The following is a 21,729-nucleotide window of genomic DNA, read 5'->3' as shown; positions in this document are numbered from 1 at the left end:
CTCTGAGAAGGGTGAACACAGGAAGGGTCAAATGACATCCTCTGGCCCATGCCTTCTGCTACATTTTTATATTGTGTCTGGTTTTTAGGATAATGCCTTCATCACTGGGATAATATCCAGAGATTAAGGGTACAGATCTCCAGTTCATCTTGTATTTCATTTAATGACCTAAATTTATGAGCTTCTACTGCACTCCCACAAGTACTTTTCATCAAACACAGCTTCATAATGCAGTCCAATGAAACTTGTATTTTATCTAATGTAACAAAAGTAAAATTGTCCATTTTAGTTTTGAATAATAAATATGAAGCTTTTTAAAAACAAGTGTCTAATGGAAATTCTTAGTATTTAGGCAGAATATATAGGGTGTTTGCTTCAAATTACTAAGAATTTCAAACTTTGGTTGGAAGGCCTGTCCTGATTAATATTGACTGACAACTTCACTGTATTGAGAGAAGCCTTGGTAAATCACATGCGTGTGTCTGTGAGACATGATTGGCACATGTTTCTGTGAAAAAGAAGCCTTGGATATGGATAGCTGTTCCATAAGATGAGGGGCTGAATGAATGTGGAGTGAGAATAACGCTCTCTCGTGAATGAAGGACAGACTCTTCTTGAATGGACACGCTTTTCCCTGTTGCCATCACACACCTTTTAAAGATCTGAACACACCTTACAATAGTGACTCCGCAGGGGTCTTCTAGGACTTCAACACTGGACTGGGGTCCCTCTTTTCTAAGGTCTCACACCTCTTGGACTGAGCAGTTACTGCCTTTATGTCTCTGAAGCTGGCAGATGGACACTGAAGGACAGCCCAGTCTCAGACTGTATTAGTTAATCTAATAACTAATAGATACATCCCCTTGATTCTCTTCCAGTGAAGAACAATCACTAACACATTTCACAATACTGTACATGAACACTCTTGGCTCCTTTATGAACCCAAACACTTTCAGGTCTCAGGGGAACAAACTGTATAGAACAAAGGTACATCTTGTGTCATTAAATGCATCAATTTTTTCCATAAAGAAATAGTAGTATAGTACGCCCACATTCCAAGTCATGACTGCTGTTTTTGGAAACACAAAGAGGGTCAGTAATCTTGTCACCATACATATATATATATATGTATATATATGAAATAAACTGATAATTTTTAGACTTGATCTCCTCTAAACTGTCCTTGTGGACACTATTTCAAACAGTATTGACATACTTCTCTCAATGGGGTTATTGAAAACATACTGGTATCCAAGGGATTTCGCAATGACAAATGATACAAATAAAAGGTCATGGTTAAAATATATACAAAATGATTCCTAAAATTATTATAGTTTCAAAATGTGCACATTGGTTTCAATAGCTCTTAAAATCAATAATTTAAATGCACAATGTTGAAAATTCCTTTCCCCAATGACTGGGATGTGGGGATTTTTTGTGACTGGGTATCATCATTAAGTTGATGACACAAAGTTGCAGTTCCTCAAGATATAGCATATGGCAAAAACATGAATGCATCGCTGTCAGGAGGCTCACCTGAAGGTGCAAAAAAATCATCTAGTATTGCATTAATCTGATTTTCATCATATGAACCGCTCTCTGGAGATATTAAACCATATCAAAAAATACTTTAAGTAGAACATAATAAAATCACCAGATATCCCAAGAGAAATAAATACTGGATAAATGTTCCTCTTCTTTTCTAATTTTAGGAGACACTGGAACGGTTACATTGTGAAATGATGAGGTAAAATGTAAAGTTTGACTTAAAGACATTCATTTCAAAGGCTTTAGAATTCTGAAAGTCTGGAGATTTTCACCTGGACTAGTCTGCATAGTTTAATGGACTGAATGGTGCTATGATCCTGCCAGATCTCCTTGGTAGATAAACTGGATGGTGGTCTCCCTGCAGCACACCTTAGACATGAGTAAGAAAACAGGCCAGCCTCCAGTTGCCAGCAAATCATTTTAACTACAGTCAGAGATCATGGACTGGGAGCCAGTTTCAATGGATCTTGAAGGTGATCTCAATGCAACCCTGAGTGGAGGCTCAATTTGGTTACCAGTGCACAGTTTGAGAGAATAGAAGACATGTGTCGCCCAAGCTCTCTTTGTTCCCCTTAAACCACATAAAAGCAGTGTGTTTGGACAGACATATATTTAAGTGACAGTAAAAAGGGCCTTATCTTGGCTACAGACATGCAAAACTCTTCAAATTAATAACTTACCCTGTCCTTACCCTAATTATGCAATTCAGTAAAATTTCAGACTATACAGAGTTCAAGTAAACCACATACAAACATTAATATTAGCAAATACTCTGACAAAAAGCACAGTAGAGAATATATCAAGCCAGAAATGCAGCAAAATAGAGTTATAGAAGAATCTTTAAAAACAGAAAGAAAACCAAACTGTATTCTTGAAGAAGCCACACAGAAAGATCCATAAAACACAGTGTGATGAAGCAGAGGGAATAAGTGTTTTGTCTTCCTAAAATCTCTATTTCTCCTGTCTTTTCAATCTATTGTTGATTTATCAGAATCTCAAATATACTAATTATATTTCATCTCCATAACTCTGCCTAAGGAAAGCATGCCTCTTAACTTTCTTTTAGTCGTTTAATTATTGTGATTTCAAGAATAAGGGGGAAAATGTTACACAAATGGCTCTTTTGTTTTTGAATTTTGTGACTTATATCTGGTTTCTTACAGACAAACACAGGGAGGACTCAGTGCATGCTCAGTTCATTGTGACCTTAGCCCAGAGGTAAAGGGTTGTCTGATGTGCAGGCTGCATTGGGATGCTCTAGTCCTGTTGGCTGTTTTCTATAAATATTCTAGGTATTTGATCTTCTCCAGAAGATACCTGTTCATTTAAGCAGACTGATATAAAACTAGTCATGCCCTGTTTTGGGGATAACATTAATTTCTGAAGCAGACTAATTAAGAACTAATATTACCCAAGTTTCCACTTCCAGTGGATGAATGGGATGGCGATAATTTTCATTCACACAATATTGTGTGTCTGCATTTGTCGGCTTGCTTATCTAGGGGCTTCAGTAATGATTTCAAAACAGTATAGAACAATTGTTTAACATTTGCAGAATGGGAACATGATTATTTGTAAGAAAATTTTCCTTCTCTGGGCTTTAAATGTCAAGACTAAAGTTAAGAAAGATTAAAGAAATTAAGCAGGTGATAGGAAATATTCTTGCATTTTGCTATATCTGAATCTGTAAAGCCCTTTGTGAATAACAGTTCTGAAACACAGACACACAGAAATCCTTCACCATCTACATAAAATCCCTGCAGATCCGTGGCTAAAACCATAGTCCCAGCACTTTAAAACTCTTTATTTGTCTTTCTTTGTGAGAATTACATTTTACAAAATTACCTGGATTGGTCTTATTGAGACATAAATATAAATAATATCCATGGGGAAAAGGTGAAGGGTGAGTCCAGGTAACTGAAGTTGTGTTCTCAGTAACATCCCCACACTTAAGATCCTTGGGCTTCTTTGGAGCTGTTTAAAAGAAAGAAAAAGAAAAAAGTTATAATGGAAAAATTAAGACACTGAAAAAATAGTACTTACATAACAAGCTGGAATCACTAACAGCTATCTTTTGACTGATTATGAATTAAGATTTCAATGAAGTTCTCAGACTTATGCTGCTTCCCTTAGATCAGATCTCTTCCATAGAGTGTATTTTGCTCCAATACAGCAGTAGGAAATCTAGACACCCCACTGATTTGAAGAATGTCTGAAAATATTCTCTTCTAACAGATAATGCTGTTCAGATATTTTGATATTTCGAGAAGCTACTGTGTGAATATTCAATAAAATTAATGAGACACAATTTACAATCACTGACACTTGATAAGGTATAGCTTGGTGAGTTACAAATTTATGCATCTATGTCCTACCACCACAATATAGAACATTTCTATTGTCCTCCTATGCCACTTGACAGTCAAAATAAGTCCCCTTGAGACACCACATAATCTCTGGTCTACTTTATGATGCTGTAAATTCAATGTAACTTTGTATTCATTATATGTAAATAGAATTAACCAGTGACATTTTACACAAATTATATTGGTTTCAATATAGCCCTTGAATTTTTTTACACATTATAACTATGTCTTTTTAGTTATCAGGAAGGCTATGGCTTGAATGTTGACTGCCCGTATCTTGGTGGTCTGTTGGAAAGGTAAGGCAAGTTCACCATCTTTGGGTTATTGAGAGCATCCCTCATATGGAATCAAGGGTTCCCATTCTTCTCTTTTCTTTTTCCTTCATGACACACGAGATCAGGAGTCACCTTCAAGATACATCCATACCATTGTTAGCCGCTGTCCCTACGGGAGACCCAGTGCCACAGGGTCTAAATGAATATTTTTATCTTTCCATGGTAACTGTCTCAATAGAGCAAGGAAAGTTAAGCAGCATTCTTCATTAGCCTACGCCAAGTATTCTCTATTATTGAACACTTGGTGGCTGTTTGAGGTCTTTCCAAGAGTGGATGCATATGCATGAATCTACTTTCCTTTACAGGTATCGTCTTTCTTCTTATGCTGGGTGAGTTGCTACATTCTCACTAATAATACTGTCAGCCTTTTGTTAGTGGATGTTTGTATAATCCCCATCTTGTTTTTGACTTTCATTTACCAGGTGGCTAATGAGGCTGTGTAGTTTTCCATGAGTTCGGTCACCATTTGTATAGCTTTTGTGAAATGCGCAGTCAAAATGCTTTCCTTTATTTCAATTGGAATAGTTGATGTCTTGTTTTGTAATTGAAAGCTCTTTCTATGTATTTTGGGAAACTGTCAATGTCAAATACAAATAAATCATGGATACTTCCCACAGTACACAATTTGTGTGCTATTTCCTTCAATCACTTCAAAGAGAAGCATTCAACGATGAAGTCCAATTTATAGATCTTTTTATGATTCTTCTGTTTTTTTCTTAATAAAACTTGCCTACTCTGAAAATGCAAAGAGTATCCCACATGCTTTTGATTAGGCACTTTATAACTTTAACTTTTAGAGCAATGAGATTGTGTATGCTTTGAGACCCAATGACTGATGGCCATTTGATAGCCTTTCTCTATAGCGGTACTAAAACAACTGATATGACTTGCATTTTATCAAATATAAACAATGTTTTTTTAAAGATTCCCCATTATGGTACACTGATTTTAAAAGGTCGCACTAATCTTAGTTTATTTATTTGTATGTCTGTGTCCATGTCCAAGTGTGCATGCGTGTGGTGTGTGTGTGGAAAGTGCATATGAGAGTGAGAAAGCAATTTACAGAAGTCGGTTCTTTCTTTCGCTTTATCATGTGCAAACTGTGAACAAACTCAGGTTTTCAAGCACGGCAGCAAGTATCGTTACCCACTGAACAATTTCCCTGGCCACATGACATTAAACTTGTCTAGTTATCCTGTAGATTTACTTGCTCTTGGTATAGTTAATGTTAGTTTGGAATGGGGGTGGACTTGGATTCCCACATCCCCTTTGTCCTCAGCTAGGAAGCAAATTAGTCATGCTAGTACAAGACCAGAAAATCATAATGTATTTTGTGGAGTGGGTTGTTTTCATTGTTCTGGCCTTCACACACTATGTAGGTCTCACTAAGTTACCCAGGCAAACTATCAACTTTTGATCAACCTACCAAGCATCTGAGATGGTATGTGTATCTACCATGACACCTAGCTTTTAGTTTCTATTTCTCCCTCCCTCCCTCCCTCCCTCCCTCCCTCCCTCCCTCCCTCCCTCCCTCCCTCCCTCCCTCCCTCCCTCCCTCCCTCCCTCCCTCTCTCCCTCCCTCCCTCCCTCCCTCCCTCCCTCCCTCCCTCCCTCCCTCCCTCCCTTTTCTACTGCTTCTCTTCTCCTTTCCCTCCACTGACATAAAAAAATCTTTATTCTAGAAATATCTTTGCAGTTTGTTAACAATGACACCTTTTGTCTTCTTCGTAGTTATTATTCATTAATCACCATTTTCAAAATTAACATTTACCAGCCAGATTTAAATTTAATTGGAATTTTTCACCTCTGTCTTCCCAAATGCTGTTAATTTCTAGAACTCTTTCCATTTATTAAGCTTTATCTTGTTAGTAATTCTATTGCCAGAAAAACTGATAGCCACAGTTCCTGTTTTATATTCACAACTTAGATTTGCCTGAGTTATACTGGTTGATTTGCTTACTTTACTCTTTGGTCAGAAGCAGGACATGATTAGGGTGAGTGATATAAGAATACAGAATGAATAATGTTATAAAAGGAATGGAAGAGGAAATGTAGAAAGTGGGAATTATCCAGGTAAACCATTTCAACTGTTTCCAGCAATCTTTCCACATACCAATTTGGACAGCAGGAAAAGAACAACTTTAGGTTTGTATAATTTACTTTTAAATTCACCTAAAAATTCATTTAAAATGTTTTCTTCTCTGATATGCTTTCTGTGACTCTATAACATTATTTTCTGTAATTCCCCCTATAATGTAAGACCAAAGAAGAAGCAGAAATTGTATTTATTTTATAAACGTAAGCAATGTACTCACTCCCCAAATCCGTCGTCACAGATGTTTCTTTTCTGAAAAATGTGTTGCTGTTATAGAGGATTTCTCCAACACATTGGTAAGCCATTTGGGGTGTCAGACCAGTTAGCTCTATTTTCTTAGAATCTGTTGGATCACCTGCAAGAAATAAGTATTGCACGTGAGTATATGAAATGATGCATAGCATGTGGACTTCTTTTCTGATGCCATGTGTTTCAGACTTATTGTTGGCATGAAACCTCTGCAAATGGTGGAATAACAAGCCCACGATACTGCATACAGCAATGCTACACTTAACTTTGTTGAAAAAACATGATTATGCCCTATTTAGTCTTTACTTAAGCAGATTTTTCTAATTTTTTAAAAATTGATAGCTCATTAGGTATATGTTCCAACTTTGGACACACTGCAGCATAGCGCAGCATTTTCCCATAAGCATGATAATGACAGTCAGGTCATACTCTCCTCCCCTGCCTCTGTGTGTATGCACAGAGGTACGTACACATCTGTCCGTATTGCCAAGTGAGTCCTGGCAAGTGGCTTGATGCAAAGAAGGAAAAGAGTCTATCTCATTGAATTCAAATATATTTTAAAAGAAATGTTATTTCAGCAGAAACCCAAGCTCATTCCTAGAAGCACTTGCTTCCTTTTTATGTGCATATTCTTGAATCTGTAAAGATTTTCATTTATGGAAATCTGAGAAAGTAGCCTCTGGATCTATATATCATGTTTCCTATGTACAGAATATGGATACCATCATTCTTTTATAATTTCCTCTTCTCATCATCTTTTCAATGATGCATGGTATATAACAGTAATCAAGAAAATTCTTTCAGTTAATTTTGATTTTTTCAATAGTTACCATCCATAGTTTTTTGTTGTTTTCATTTTTCTGTTTTGTGAATTTGTTTCAGTGGTAGATATTGGAGTTATTATATTCTAATTTACCACAGACCACTGAGAAAGAACATTTAAGCCATTTCTGGAATAACTTCTGATGAAAGAATTTCTCTACTCAGTATCTTACCTTTATCACAGCGAATTCTGTATGAAATTTTTCTTGTATCACAGCCAAATCTGTTGTCAAAATCCCACTCCAAACAAATTGTAGTATTAGCTTCTATTGGTTTTGTGCATTTATGCAGTTGAAAATTCTCAGGATCTGTTAAGAAAACATTGGAATGTCCTTAAGTTACAGTTCCTGGCATGAAGGTGTGTCACTTCTCAACTAAAGACTGAAATCATGCCATGAATCCCAGGTTTGAAAGCATGAGCTTACATTGAGAGAAGTCTACTAACTCCCAGGGCTTTCTACTTCTTGGTTATTTAATTCACAATCTTAAGATTTCTCTTTTTCTTTGTTTCAGTTGACACATAATTCTACAAATTTGTATACAATAGGATGTTTGCATATATCTATATAATATGTAGTCATCAATTGCAGACAGTCATCTACCACCTCAGACATTCATCACTCATTAGGGAAGACAACATATTATTCACATACCACATATTTTAATACAAATGTGTGTTTCTTTTCAATAGAATCCACACCACTTTTATAATTGAAACTCAAGAAGCAATTAGATAAAATAGCTGATCTTTTTTCCATTTGATCAAAAAATCTTTGGAGTTTTGATGCTTGTTTGTTGATGTGTTTCAGGTTTTGGAGATAGAGTCTCATCTTGCTTTGTAGCTCAGGCTAGCTTGCAACTCACTATGTAGACCAGGCTGCCTTTGAACACTGAGAAATACTCTTCAGTTGGCCTTCCACATGCTGGGATTACAACCTTGTTATTAACATAACTAGAACTCTCCCTTTAGTTTCTTCAAAAACCTTATATGTTTAGGTTTGTCCTTTTCCCTAATATACATAAGAAAATTCTGGGGGGGGGAGGACAAAAAGAACATTTTGAATTCAAAAAGATGAACCAGAAATCTCACGTATAATTATTTCACAAAATAGACTGTTCTTAATCCATAGGAACCTCTTTACTGTTGTTGCTATTTTGTTTTCTGTTTTTTTGTTTGAGATATGGTTTCTCGGTATAGCTCTGGCTGTCCTGGAACTTCTCTGTAAACTAGACTGGCCTTGAACTCAGATCTGCCTGCCTCTGCTTCCCTAGTGCTGGGATTAAAGGTGTGCACCACCACTGCCCAGCTAGGAACCTTTCTTTTCCTAGACCGAAAGATAGGCAGTTGATAGCCCTAAGTAGTAAGTGTATTTCTTTATGCTCTCCATGGGTCTCAGCAGGGAACTCGTTCTTATCAATGTTGACTTGCTTTCTCTAGGTTCTTTTCTCTAACCACATTAGCCCCTAGGAATACCATAACACACACATGAAATCTACTGTTGTTCTAAAGACACAAATAGAAAGAAATTGGCATTTACCTGGTGGTACATCTAATTCTATAATTTTATCTGGAATACATGAGCCATTAGACACAGTGAAATTTCTCTGTGAGCAGAATTCTTGTAGATTTTTAAGGTTTTCACAATCCACAGCTTCACATTGAGGGTTTTTGTCACCTTCTAGCTTTGCCTCAAAAGACTTCTTACTACTGCTATAGTTGTAACGTACAATAATGCTCCCAAATTTTTCATCTGGAGAAAAAAAGAAAATTATTATTATCACTACTCAGAATGAGTGAGACCGCATTGGATGTCTTAACATATGCTTTTTTACAGAAAAGTATTTACAAAAGAGTCAATTTATTAACTATGCACCAAATATAAGTAAAAGAACAATTAGCAAACAGCAATTAAAAGCAGCAGATAAGACACCAAAATATTGCCAAATCAGATTACAGGTTATGACACAATATCCCCAGAAATGTGTAAAATATAAGAAACATATCATGTGCCCCTATATCATTATTTTATAATTTCCCTTTCTTTTGAAGAATCCCAATTTATGCTCAGATGATTATTGGTTTGACATCTGTTTTGCCTGAAAAACTGTAAAGTCCATGAGAGCCAAAACTAGTCTATTTTTATCATCAGCATCAGCTCATGATAATATATCTGTCTGTTTATTTGCAAGCATTCAATAATTACTTACTGAATTAACTGACAGATGAGTTTATCTGGTAGTGAACTCATATGAAAAAAGTAATTCTTGCTTTATAACTATACTTGTTTTTTAAAATGCCTTTATAAATCATTTAATTCTCCCATAATCAATTATTTAGAGATTGTAAATTCTCATTCAATGCATTACATATATAATGTTATTATGCATGACAATAAGCCCTTCATAAATCCTATTGGTTAGTGTCAACAATTTCTATTAACTAGTAAAAATTTCTTTTAAAGAAGTGTTAATTTACATACCCATTTTAAATGTTTTCTCTGTGTTTGTGTATGTGTATATGTCTATGAATTCATCTGTGCATGTATGTGAAGTGCACATACACATGTGTGCATGAGTATGGAGACCACAGATTGGCATCAGGCATCTTCCCCTATTTCTCTTGATCTAATTTTATGAGACATGGTCTTTATCTGATTGGTCAACATTATCATGTCAGTAGCTCCAAGGATCCTCTTACCTTTACCCCGGCAGTAGGATGAACCTGCTACCAAGCTCACCTTTTTACATGGATATTGGGGATCAGAACTCATGTTCTCCTGGTTGTGTGGCAAGCACTTTACCCTAATCTTCACAGGCTCCATTTACTTGTTCTTAATTTACAAAACTATATGTCCCTTGTCTTAAAATAGTTGGAATACAAGGACAAATCAGATGAAATTGACTTTTAAACGGGTAAATATTAACCGAGATGGACACATCTGTGAATTACAAGATCTAAGAAAGGACATAAAATAAGATTAGACAGAAAATAATACAAGAGCAGAGAAAGAGAGACAGAGACAGAGACAGACAGAGACAGTGAGGAGAGAGAGATCTATTCAAATTGGATGGCAGGAAGAACTCCAGATGATTTAGACTGAGTTTCCAAGTATGAGCAAGGTGTCAGAAAACAAATGCAGGCACCAAAAGGGAGGGTTATGGAAGGACTCTGAATGCAGAGGAAGAAAATCAGAAGATACTCAATCAGGAATAAATAGCAGCAGTTCCATCTGATTCCAGACAAGAGTGGAAATGAGGAGGTGGTGACACAGAGCGAAAGGAAGGGAACTTGAACTTGAGACATCATTTTAAGGAAACAAACCAATGGAGATTGACCTTGACTCTGGATGAATGGGGACATGACTGTAGTGCTGAGATTCAAAATAATATAGAAGGGTAACACTGGTCATGAAGAAGGACTTGACTTCCACCACGAGGGGAGGAAGACAATGAAAGATAGTGAATCTTAAGACATAGAGTTGGCCATGAGAAATAGAAACAGTGCATGAAATTTGAAAGCTTGGAAGAAAGAAATTATTGAAATGCTGTTCCCAAGTGACAGAGGCTGCCTTTGGGTCAGCAAACTTACCACATGATGGCTTGGGTTGAATAGTAACTGTAATAGAGATTTTAAAAAAAGATATCATTGACACATTATTTTAGACTCGGTCTGCTGTGTTCATCTTAGACAATCTGCCTCATAGACTTTCCAATTTATGGAAAGTCTGCCTGCTTAAACTTAACACATAATGTAGTTTGCTTAATGTCTTATTCTCACTTCAAACATACAAATGTTTTAAACTGAGATAACTACAAATTGTCTTCATTAAGATATACAATAAAAACCACTTTGGCTGTTGCAATAAGTAGACTTTTGAGTACAGATCTGATGTCAGCATTGTGACAGGACGAAGTCTAAAAATTGCCAGAATACTTTAAAAGTCTTCATTCACTTTGTTGGTCTCAAACTACATTTTCTTTAACTACACCTTCTATAAAGTGATGCTGTGTTTTGGTTTTGTTTCTGTTTTTGTTTGTAAATCAGATGATGTTAATAGACAAAGACTGCTTTGCTTCCAGGTTTAACCTCTATATGCTCCACACACACAAGATCTAGGGTAGCTGATTGCCTTCACAACAATTATCTTGTATTAATATATGCATTTAACCCAGTAGTTCTCAACCTTCCTAATGCTGTGACCCTTTAATATTCTGCTCCTCATGTTGTAGTGACCTCAAACCATACTATTATTTTCATTGCTACTTAATAACTATAATTTTTCTACAGTTATGAATTATAATGTAAATAACTCATATTTCTGATAGTCTTAGGTGACTCTTGTGAAAGGGTTATTTAATCCCTAGAATGAGAACCACTGATTTAACTAAAAAAGGTGGGAGTCTGACTCCGTGGAAGCAAAAGGATTTCTGCTAATCTTCTCAAAGTTGGAAGAACCTGGGTAGAAGGGTGGGCTTGCCAGCACTGGCTTCCTGACCCTAAACAATGTCATTGCCACAGATCTTCCAGGAGGTGCCTCACCTTTATCTTCATGCCCTTCAGTATCTGACTGAAACTGGCATCAGTCCCCTACCTCTGCTCAATGGAAAGGGTAGAGGCTTTGATTAAATTACCCATTATACACTATATCTGCTCTTCAAAGATGTACGTTCTAACAGAAGAGCTATTGCTTATGTGGGCCTTCAACTCTTGGTAGGCATGAGAGTGATGCTATATCCTGTGCTGCAGCAGTGTCTAGATTCTGTTCTGTGACCACTATGATTATAACTTGAGATTCCCCAAAGAAGACAGCCTGAAGTAGAGAAAGCCAGGAAGTCTGTGAGAGCATGCCCAGAAGTGGCAGAAGTGTGCCTGCATAACTGGGGTGAGGTTGTCACCTGATGTTATGTTTGCAGGGACATTGCTTGCAAGGTCCAGAATGGTTGATGAAGTGGATATAAGATTGTCACCTGTAAGGAAACAAACAAAAAGATAAAAGTTAATGAGCTTATTATCTTGAAGCTAATTTGCTAAGTGATTCTTCCCTCGTTTGAATTGATATTTTCCAAAGTAACAAAGTGAACCAAAGACTTATGTACAAACTGGTTCAGATAACACACATTTTAAATAATTGCAAATTTTATATCACAACTTGAAGGGCACGTTATTCACTCCTTAGTATAATTCTTACCTAAAAAATAATTTTCCTCAAACCAGCATTTTCTGTTGAATTACAGCTCTTCTTATTTATTTAGATACTAATTAGACCAATGCTTGCTTTTCTTACATTCATTATACTAAACCTGCTGCATGTATAATCTTCAAGTCAGTTTTTTTCTTTTTTTCTTTAAATTAGAAACAAGCTTGCTTCACATGTCAATCCCAATTCCCTTTCCCTTCCCTTCTCCCCCTCCTCTCCCAACAGGCCCCCACCCCTCCACCCAGTCCCCACTCTGTTCCCCAGGGAGGGTGAGGCCCTCCATGGGGGATTTCCAGAGCCACCCATTTCATTCAGGGAAGGGCTTAGGCCCTCCCCCAAGAGTCCAGGCTGGGAGAACATCCCTCATTGTGGGATGGGCACCTGAAGTCCATTTGTATGCCAGGGATATCTTCAAATCAGTTTTATGAAATGAGTTTATGAAAAGAAACTGAGTTACTTGTCCTAGATTATTTAGAAAATTGAGGCAGTTGGATTTAGTCCCAGAGCTACAGGCCATTACTATATATTATCCTCTTTCGTGATGAACTTTGCAATAATAATAGTAAAACTGCATTTATCCCCAAAAGCTTCCTCATAAGTTTCTTTTGCATAATTGCTTACCAAGATGATAAAAAAGATGGAAAATCTGAAAATAGTATCTGGGATAAAATAAGATCTACATTCAAATTTAGAGCCTCCACAGCCTAAGCCATATGCCACATAATGGTCACACCTGAGGCGATACCTGTGGTGCTGATGTTGGAGGTGTGTGTAGGTGAGACAGCAGAGCTGTTGCGTGCAAGGTAGAGGGTGTCTGTAGGAAGGGCTGTGTCTGCAGGAAATGTCCCCATTGTAGTCATCTCCCCTGGCACACCTGTAATCAGAAGGGTCACCACACGGTCACTCCATCATGTCACATGCTGACAAGGATATGTTTACAGAACTAAGGCAGAGCAATGAGCTATCTGCTACACCCACTGCAGTGCAATATATCGCCAAACCCTAACTATTACCCTAAGCCATCCCATAGTCATAATTCCATAGACTATGCTGTCAACATGAGAACTTGCAGAAACATGAATTCAGAGGCAGACATATAGAAACCTGTACAACTCAGGTACCAGCTGATAGAAAAAAAAACCAAACAAACAAAAGGCATTTGGTGCCTTGGAAAACAGTTTTGATAGCCAAAGGAGGTCCAATCTCCCAGTCAAGTGTTGCCTTAGTTGGTATTAAAAGCATTTCAAAGAGACGGGAAGGATGCTGTCTTGGATACGCTAAGGCCATATAGAGTAAGCACAAGTCTGAATACAAAGTGTTGCATCCTTAAGGTTTCCCAGGAAGAAGTGTAGCCTGGTACTTGCGTAGAGTTTTAGGTTGCTGCGCCATTCTATAGAGGGAAGCCCTGTGTACCGGTGCTGGTTACAATATGACATTTACTAAGAAGGCTCCCATGCCAGGAAGACATCAACCTGGCTTTATATCAACACACTGCCCATTATGCTGACATAATCCCCTTATTTCCCAATTGTTGGCAGTGCCGAGTGATGTAGCTAAAAGAGCTGTGTGTCCTGCTTAGAATTTCACTGTCAGGATTCAGAGTATTTCATGCCTGATACATGCTTCCCCCATACATTAGAGCCAGAACTCAGGAACAGGCAATTACCCATGATATGACTAACACTATGCTAGCTGCCATGGAGAAAACAAAAGAAATATGAGCTCGCTCCTATTGTGGATCTCGTTTGCTGATTTTACTGTGAAGATCCCCAGGTTCAATGATGTGAACTTAGCCTCACATGTGAGGTCAGCATGTGCGTATTTCCATTAATGGTGCTCTGTTTCATCAGTGGCCCATAGCTGTTATTTAAATCGCTTTTCTGAGAATATGCCAACCATCTCCCAGTTGCTGATGGATTCAATCCATACGTGGTCATACACATAGTTTGAGAAATGGAAGTGAATTTCCTTGCCAATTGAGTTGGTTCTTGGCCCACTCTTCAAAAGACACTAAACTCCCAGCTGTAAGTAAACCGTGGAGCAGAATGAATACAGGGAGCATCCATTCACTATTTCAAAAACAATGGAAAGATCCACAACAATAGAAGAGAAGGAAGGGCTATGCACGCAGCCTTTTAAGATTTCAGTTAAGCACAAACTGGCCACCTGTGAGATCTCAAAAGCAACCGATTCTGCCTACTAGCCTTCCACCATTCTTAAAGAGAGGCGACTATCAGTACTGTATGCTTCTTATTTGTGCATGTCTAAAGGGCATGCAAACCTGGTGGGTCAGGCCTGCCAGGAGCAGGCATGAGTGTTGTGAGTTCAGCCTGGGTGCTGAGTGTCTGGGTGTCAGCTCCTTTGGCAGAGGGCGTCTGAGGGTCTGGTTGCGGGAAATGGTGAGGCAGCGGCGTGGATGAAAAACCTGAAGTTAGAAAGTGAGATGGTTAAGTCTATCTCTGCTGCCCCCTGGTAATTCATACTCTAAGACAAGTACATGGAGCAAAGCTGCCACAGTGCAATGTGATCCGATTTATTGAGATCTTGAAGTTTCCGGGGCAGGAGGTGGCCCCTGAGGTCTTGTTTACAGATGCCTCCCCAAGAGGATGCACCTGTCCAGCTTAGTTCATTGGCTTCCTGATCCCTGAAAGCTTATTGGATTCACCAACAACTCTACAGACTGACACTTGGGGAAAACCTGCCGTTATAGACAGAATAGCAGGAAAGTCTAAAATTCTAACACATTCTAAAGTGTTGCTTACAAAATCATGAAGGAGAAACAGGAGAATGCACAAATACCAACAACAGCCAAAATATATATGAAAAGATGCTTATCACTGTGAAATTTGAAGACATTAAAATCAACAGGAAGCACTTTAAATTGCCCTCCTGGAAGTTTTAACAGATTGATAACATCCAGCATTGGAAAACTTATGGAGATAGTCATGCATGCATGCTTACACACAGGCTCACACAGAACCAAACGTCAAGAACATTTAAAATAATGAGCAACATGGTTTATTTAAAACACAAGATTTGAGAGGGTAAATTCTCACTGTGTAATACATAGCCAGTTTTGGTGAGTGTGCATACATATATACAAACACCATCCTATACTTATTTTAAAAAGTTCATACACTGTTTTATAAAATAGTATTCCATACTTTAATGTGATGTGATCAGGTGACTACTTCTTGTAAGAATTTTCAAAACAGGGCAATTTTGAATAGTGTACACCATTAGAAAAATGAATGAAAAGATTTTCCCTAAGTATATCAGCAACTAAGAAAACTTTAATTATATTCAAAATTACTGATCAATTAAAAAATAAATCATAAACTTTCCTCAGTACACTACTGGAATCTCACTAGAGAGCAATACTATTCTAGAAAAGAAATATGCTCTTTTATTTGAGAGAATAAGAAATTTTCCAAGTAAATCTCTTCATCAAATTGTGCCAAGAAATGTTGGATATTATTCTTCCTTAATCCCAGTCAATTCCCCCTTAAGCCTTTTCCTGAAACGGGCTAGCTGAAACTCTGTTGTTTTAATATACTCAAATCAAATATGTGAATGAAGAGAGATGGTATATGTGTGTGTGTTGTGTATATGCAATGTGCTTAAAAATGAAAAGGTATGTCTCCCCAATACCAGTGACCTTTGTCCTTACACCTATATAAGCATTAAACAAATCTGTTCTGAAGTGTACTCAGGTTCTGAGGGATTCCATTGCTCGTGGCATGGATAAAAATGAGCTATGAAGATCTGAGTTTGCTAGCTGGATTAACTGCTTCCTTACTAACAACCACTATCATTATACTTAAAACACTGAAATGTCTGTGTTGGTGATGCGTACGCTTGTAACTTTCTTAGGCCAAGGTCAAAGGTACTGTTAAGCAGTAGACTCACTTGGTGTCTTATAGAATATGTTTGGAAACCTGTTTGCCTAAGAAAACTACATTAAGAATGTGAGTCCAGCAATGTGTGCACAACTTCATGTTAGCAGATGATGTCCTGACTAGGCTGGCAAATCTAAAATTGAACGCAACAGGAACCCAATTCTCTGATGTATTCAGGTTGGAGGGAATGCCACAAAGGCATCCCTGGCAAAAACAACCCCCACTTCCTCTGTTGCTTCCTATAAAAACAGCTGCATCACCTTAAATTCTACTACTAGATGTCACAATTCTGTGTTTGTTTTTTTAAATATTGAAATACTGCATATATCACTGGAAAAATGTACCTCACAAACAATCCTCAATTCTAAATAGGCTGTTAAAAATGGTTGTCTATATTCAGTATTTCTGATAGTGTGAACTTAGAATGGAGCTAAGAAATTACAGTATCCCACTTTGGGGCAGCTTCAAGGAAGTTCAGAAGTGTCCCAAGCCTGTCTGTGCAGCAGTAGACAAGAGCAGTCCCTGGGCAGCTGTGAAGATGCAAGGACAATGGAGAGCCTTCACTGATTTACTTACAGGATCTTCTCTCACCCCCTTTCTATCTAAAGCATCATGTCACCATCATTTCCACTCAGAAAACCTATTAGCACCTACACTTTACTTACCTGAAGAAAATCAGATGCTTAGAGGCTGCATGCATAACTTAAATTTTAAAAATTTGATCACCTTAGTAAGTTTTTAAAGGGCAAAGGCACCACTAATATCATTTTGGTAAGGAATGTCTGTGTGGCAACTTTTCATCATAAGAATACCAAGATTATCCAAGTTTCTGGGGAGACCTGGGATGAATGATCACCTGAAAGATAGGTGTTCTCTGAGGAGTCAGTTTCTCTTTCAGAGATGCTTGAGGGTGTGAATTCAGTGGTGTGAGCAGGTAAAGGGTCACTCTGAGTCAGAGGAAGGGCCTTCTCTGTTGTGTTCAGTCCTGTTATGTTATGAGTAATGAAAGAGAATAAACATGTAAATCATGTCTCAAAATGCCCATTCATATGCATGTACTAACTTCCCAATATATAGTACACACACACAAACTCACACACACACAGGCATACAGGCACACATACTTATACACACACATAAATATACATACACACATAAAATACACATAGAGAGACATACATGTGCATACACACAGATATCTGTATACTTAGGTACACACATATATGCCCACATATACACACATGCACATACCCATACAATTTACACATTGCATATATCATAATATGGCTATAGATTTCAATTATTGGTACAAATATAGATACAAATTATGTAATTAGAGTTTAAATAAAAATGAGGAAATTGACTTGGAAGGAACTCATCTTAGCTCTCTTCCCATTTACTTGTTGGGTAGCTACCCAAAGCAACTCAATTCAGAAGAATGAAACCCAGTGAATAAGATGTCTACAGGAAATTTGAAAACACTTGCAGGTGATAAGCAATAGTGGAGAAGGATAAAGCAAGAATAAATCATTATGAAAGTTAGAAATCCAAATGGGAAAAAAGGAAAAGTCTAGATGGATCAGGTGTATGGGTCATGCCTGAAACCCCATCTTTCAAAAGGTTGAAGAGGGGAATACATTTTCTGAGATGCACAATTTTCCTTTGCATTATGGGTCACAATTCTAACTCACTTTCATGCCAATCTGCTTATTATAACATTAAGTGCAGAAATAAAGAAACTCTCAACAGGGTAGGGAGTAGATGACCACCCTATCCCATAGCCTTCTTCTACAACAGTGTCTCATCTGTGGAACTGAAAGTGACTTAATATTTTGTAAAGGAAAATGCCAAATTTCGTTTAAGAGGTTAGCATGAACCAACCAGAACCTGCTATACAGGAATTGTTTTATGAAACCTCTCTGCCATACAATGAAACTATAAAATTCTATTATTAGACATAAAAATATGCTTTTATTTTTAGCTCAAGGGTGGTATTTGTCAGTATTTCTGTAGTATTTTAGCATTCAGAATAAACTTAAATTTAATGGCAAATACTTTAACAGTCCAATTTCAGGCCATGTCAGATTTATTCCACTTGAAATGTGCTTTTAAATTATTAAAACAGCTGTATTTTATTGTTTAACTTACCTTCATAAGACACATTGTCAACCACATGATTATTCAGGAAACAAACATTTACAGCAACATGTAAGGGATTCAATTTCTCTCTAACCACCTGCTGGTCAACTCTTCTATAATTTGGGGTCTAATGAATTTTAATGTACTGGCAACATCATCATTATTTAAATTTGTTTTTCTCAAAACACAGAAGCTTTTAGAGAAAATTAATTAAATTATGGTTGGAAAATTTATAAACAATAATACAAAATATCTAAAATTCAGGCAGGTCTCCAAGCATAATTTGGAGAAGAGCATATTAACCTTGAAAAAATATTCTTAATTTAATTTTTAACTACAAGAGGACATATTAAATTCTAAATGTAAAAAATTTCTTGATCTGATTATGCTATAAAATATATTAGTCTTTAAATAAATGTGAAATTATTTTTAGGATTCCTTCTACTTCCTTAAATCAACTCTTTTTTATTGAAAACAAAGTTTTTATACAATATACTCTGATCACAGTTTCTTTTCCATTTTCAAAACTTAACTTATGTTAATTTATGGAGTTTTTACTTATTTACAGTGTTGAATTTTTAAGGTGATTAAAAACTTGTCATGCCACTTATTGCTCATTTTAAGTAATATTAATGTTTAATTAAGATAAATAATATTCATATAATTTAAAAATACATTCAAATAGTTACCAAACTTTATATTTGAAAGAATTGTAAGAACATGTGAAAGTCAGGAACAATGCAGTATTATTAACTTTCTTCAAACTTGTTTCTTTACCAAATAAATAAAAAATTATTTATATTAGATACATGATTTTGTAACAAAAATAAAATAATAAAGGTTAAATATTAATTCTTACCATTAGTGGGGGAAATGGTCTCTTGCCCTGAAAAAAATAAAATTAAACAAATTTTTAGAATATTTCAGACTTAAAGCATACATGTAATTATACATTATAGATGCATATTTATTTTCAGCACATTTTGTTTCAATGAAACCAAGTTCCCATTTTTTTCTGATAGTTTTGCTATTCTGAAGATAACTACACACTGACCTAAACGTATAAGGAATAAGGATAAGGGTTTTTCTCACTGTTTGGAGTCACCAGAGTGATGTTTTCAAGGGGAGGTCTAAGGAGAATATTTGAAGGTTGAATCAACATTTTTAAGACAGAAAATGAACACAAGGCAAAGCTAACCTAGAGGCAGGAAAATGCAGAGACTACAGGAAGCACAAAAGAGAATGGTGGTACTCTAAATAAGAAAGTGACATTGGGAGAGTAAGTGGGAGACAAGAGCATCCATGACCAACTCAGGGAGAAGCCCCAAGGATTTTGCATGTATTTGGAAGACAGAAGGAGGAGTGAAGCAAAAAGGTCACGTAGGTGTTTCTACACATTGCTGAGTTGCTGAAGATAGACTGAACATTTTCATTGAATGAAAAAGGAAAGAAAACTCAAGTGAAAGAGGAGAGTTTGGTATGGTATTGATTTTATTTGAATTCCTTCAGAAGCACCTGCTTGGAGACCTCAGTACTCATGCTGCATGTGACTGGAGCACACAGATGGACATTGTAGCTTTGGGTGTGAAACAGAGCCCCAAACAAAAATCCACGACAGAATGCAGGAGTTATACAAATGACAAGGAGAAGGCCAGCAAAGATGACGAAGTAATTCCCATAAGAGGAAAGACGTGAACAGAGATTGTTTCAAAAAAGGTTTCACTGAAATAATGAGGAAATGACATGGATCAGATGGGTCTGTCACAAGCTTACACATGTGATACAGGAAAGTCCTGTGAGTGTGATGGGAGCCGGGTCCAATCCACAGAGAAAGGACAGGCTTCGTCACCCTTCTTACTAAGTGATAGCAGAAACAGTAGGAGGTTATTCTCTAAGAGAAAAAGCAATGCTGTGAAAAGCAAGCAATATTCAGGAAGAAAAAGAGATTGACTGAAAAATAGGTAAGGTATTTTCCTGTCAAGAGGTTTTCCTTAAGTAGAATAAGTCTGAGAAATTCTCCTCTCAGAAGTACTATCAGAGGTGTGTGCTTGCTTCACATACACATGTGTCTAAGTGTTTCTACATATGTATTTACAGATAAACAAAAGACAGATGAAACTATGTATGCTTCTTTATGTCATCTACTTTTCTCTTTATCATCCATACTTACGCACTATAGTGCATTGCTTATCAATGTGCACATCTTTTGAGCCAAATCATGATGTGATTTTGGCATTATGCTAATATCATAGAGAATAATTTCACAATTAAAAATGACTACAATGTCACTGAGTTACAGAATTAAGGTCCATCCATGATTGAGATGTTATTTGAAAGATTACCCCATTTCTAGTCTAGTCAGAGTGCACCTTTCTATTCTGTTTAAATTTACTTCCCCTTAGAAGCAATCCCGTCCTCCGATGCATTCTAATTTTCTTCCAAATTTACTTCTTAGAATCATGTAGTTTGAAAAAGAGATAATAAGAAGAAACAAAGTATTAATATGTCAGTCATTAATAGACCACATTTTAAATGAGATGATAAATAACTTGTGGTCATTGTAAAGAATATATCAAAAAGTTTAAAATATTCAAGTTGGCTTGAACATATGAAACCATAACAAGCAGTATCCTATCTTTTTGTGAGACATATATAAACTTTGCAATGTCTGAAGATAGTTTGATACACTTCTTCTCAATAACAGCATATGGTTCCTTGGAACTTCACTCCATTTTATTCACTTAAGTTTGGGAAGTAATTATTGTTTTGTTGGTTTGCTGCTAGAAGTGAGAGTCAACCATGATAAATGCGTGAACCTCACCCTGAAAAATGAAATGCATTTAATAGTCTGCAAAGTAATTTAAATAATACATGGACCCTATTTAGACTGATAATTAACAGTTGGCAAGAACTGTGTAGTATAATGAAGATGAGAAGAGTGAGAAGCTATTGTAGTGGGATTTGTCTTATCTGCTATATGATCACTGGCAGAGAAATTCTTAGGTGACTTTGAACATAGAGTAAACATGAAGGAGAAGCCAAACCTATCTGGTAACAGTTTTCAGGCATGAGTTCATG

At 36.7% G+C, this 21,729-nt stretch overlaps 1 protein-coding gene across 5 annotated transcripts in view; it reads right to left on the bottom strand.

The window, feature by feature from the left end:
• The window catches only part of Ptprc (protein tyrosine phosphatase receptor type C), a 104,624-nt gene that overhangs the window by 38,701 nt on the left and 44,194 nt on the right, over positions 1 to 21,729 (bottom strand). The window contains exons 3-12 of one of the 5 annotated variants that reach the window (XM_021229172.2): positions 19,511 to 19,537; positions 17,369 to 17,497; positions 14,895 to 15,038; positions 13,359 to 13,487; positions 12,312 to 12,383; positions 11,005 to 11,031; positions 8,954 to 9,166; positions 7,589 to 7,723; positions 6,565 to 6,699; positions 3,394 to 3,522 (exon numbers count right to left, since the gene is read on the bottom strand). In XM_021229172.2, coding sequence (XP_021084831.1) covers positions 3,394 to 3,522; positions 6,565 to 6,699; positions 7,589 to 7,723; positions 8,954 to 9,166; positions 11,005 to 11,031; positions 12,312 to 12,383; positions 13,359 to 13,487; positions 14,895 to 15,038; positions 17,369 to 17,497; positions 19,511 to 19,537 — 1,140 coding nt within the window. The remainder of the gene's footprint in view (positions 1 to 3,393; positions 3,523 to 6,564; positions 6,700 to 7,588; positions 7,724 to 8,953; positions 9,167 to 11,004; positions 11,032 to 12,311; positions 12,384 to 13,358; positions 13,488 to 14,894; positions 15,039 to 17,368; positions 17,498 to 19,510; positions 19,538 to 21,729) is intronic. The other 4 variants (XM_040737885.1, XM_021229175.2, XM_021229176.2 and 1 more) reach the window with 4 other exon arrangements.

This window comes from Mesocricetus auratus, unplaced genomic scaffold (genome assembly GCF_017639785.1).
Source record: "Mesocricetus auratus isolate SY011 unplaced genomic scaffold, BCM_Maur_2.0 Super-Scaffold_100676, whole genome shotgun sequence".
Classification (NCBI taxonomy): Eukaryota; Metazoa; Chordata; class Mammalia; order Rodentia; family Cricetidae; genus Mesocricetus; species Mesocricetus auratus.
This window is presented reverse-complemented; position numbering and strand designations above follow the sequence as displayed.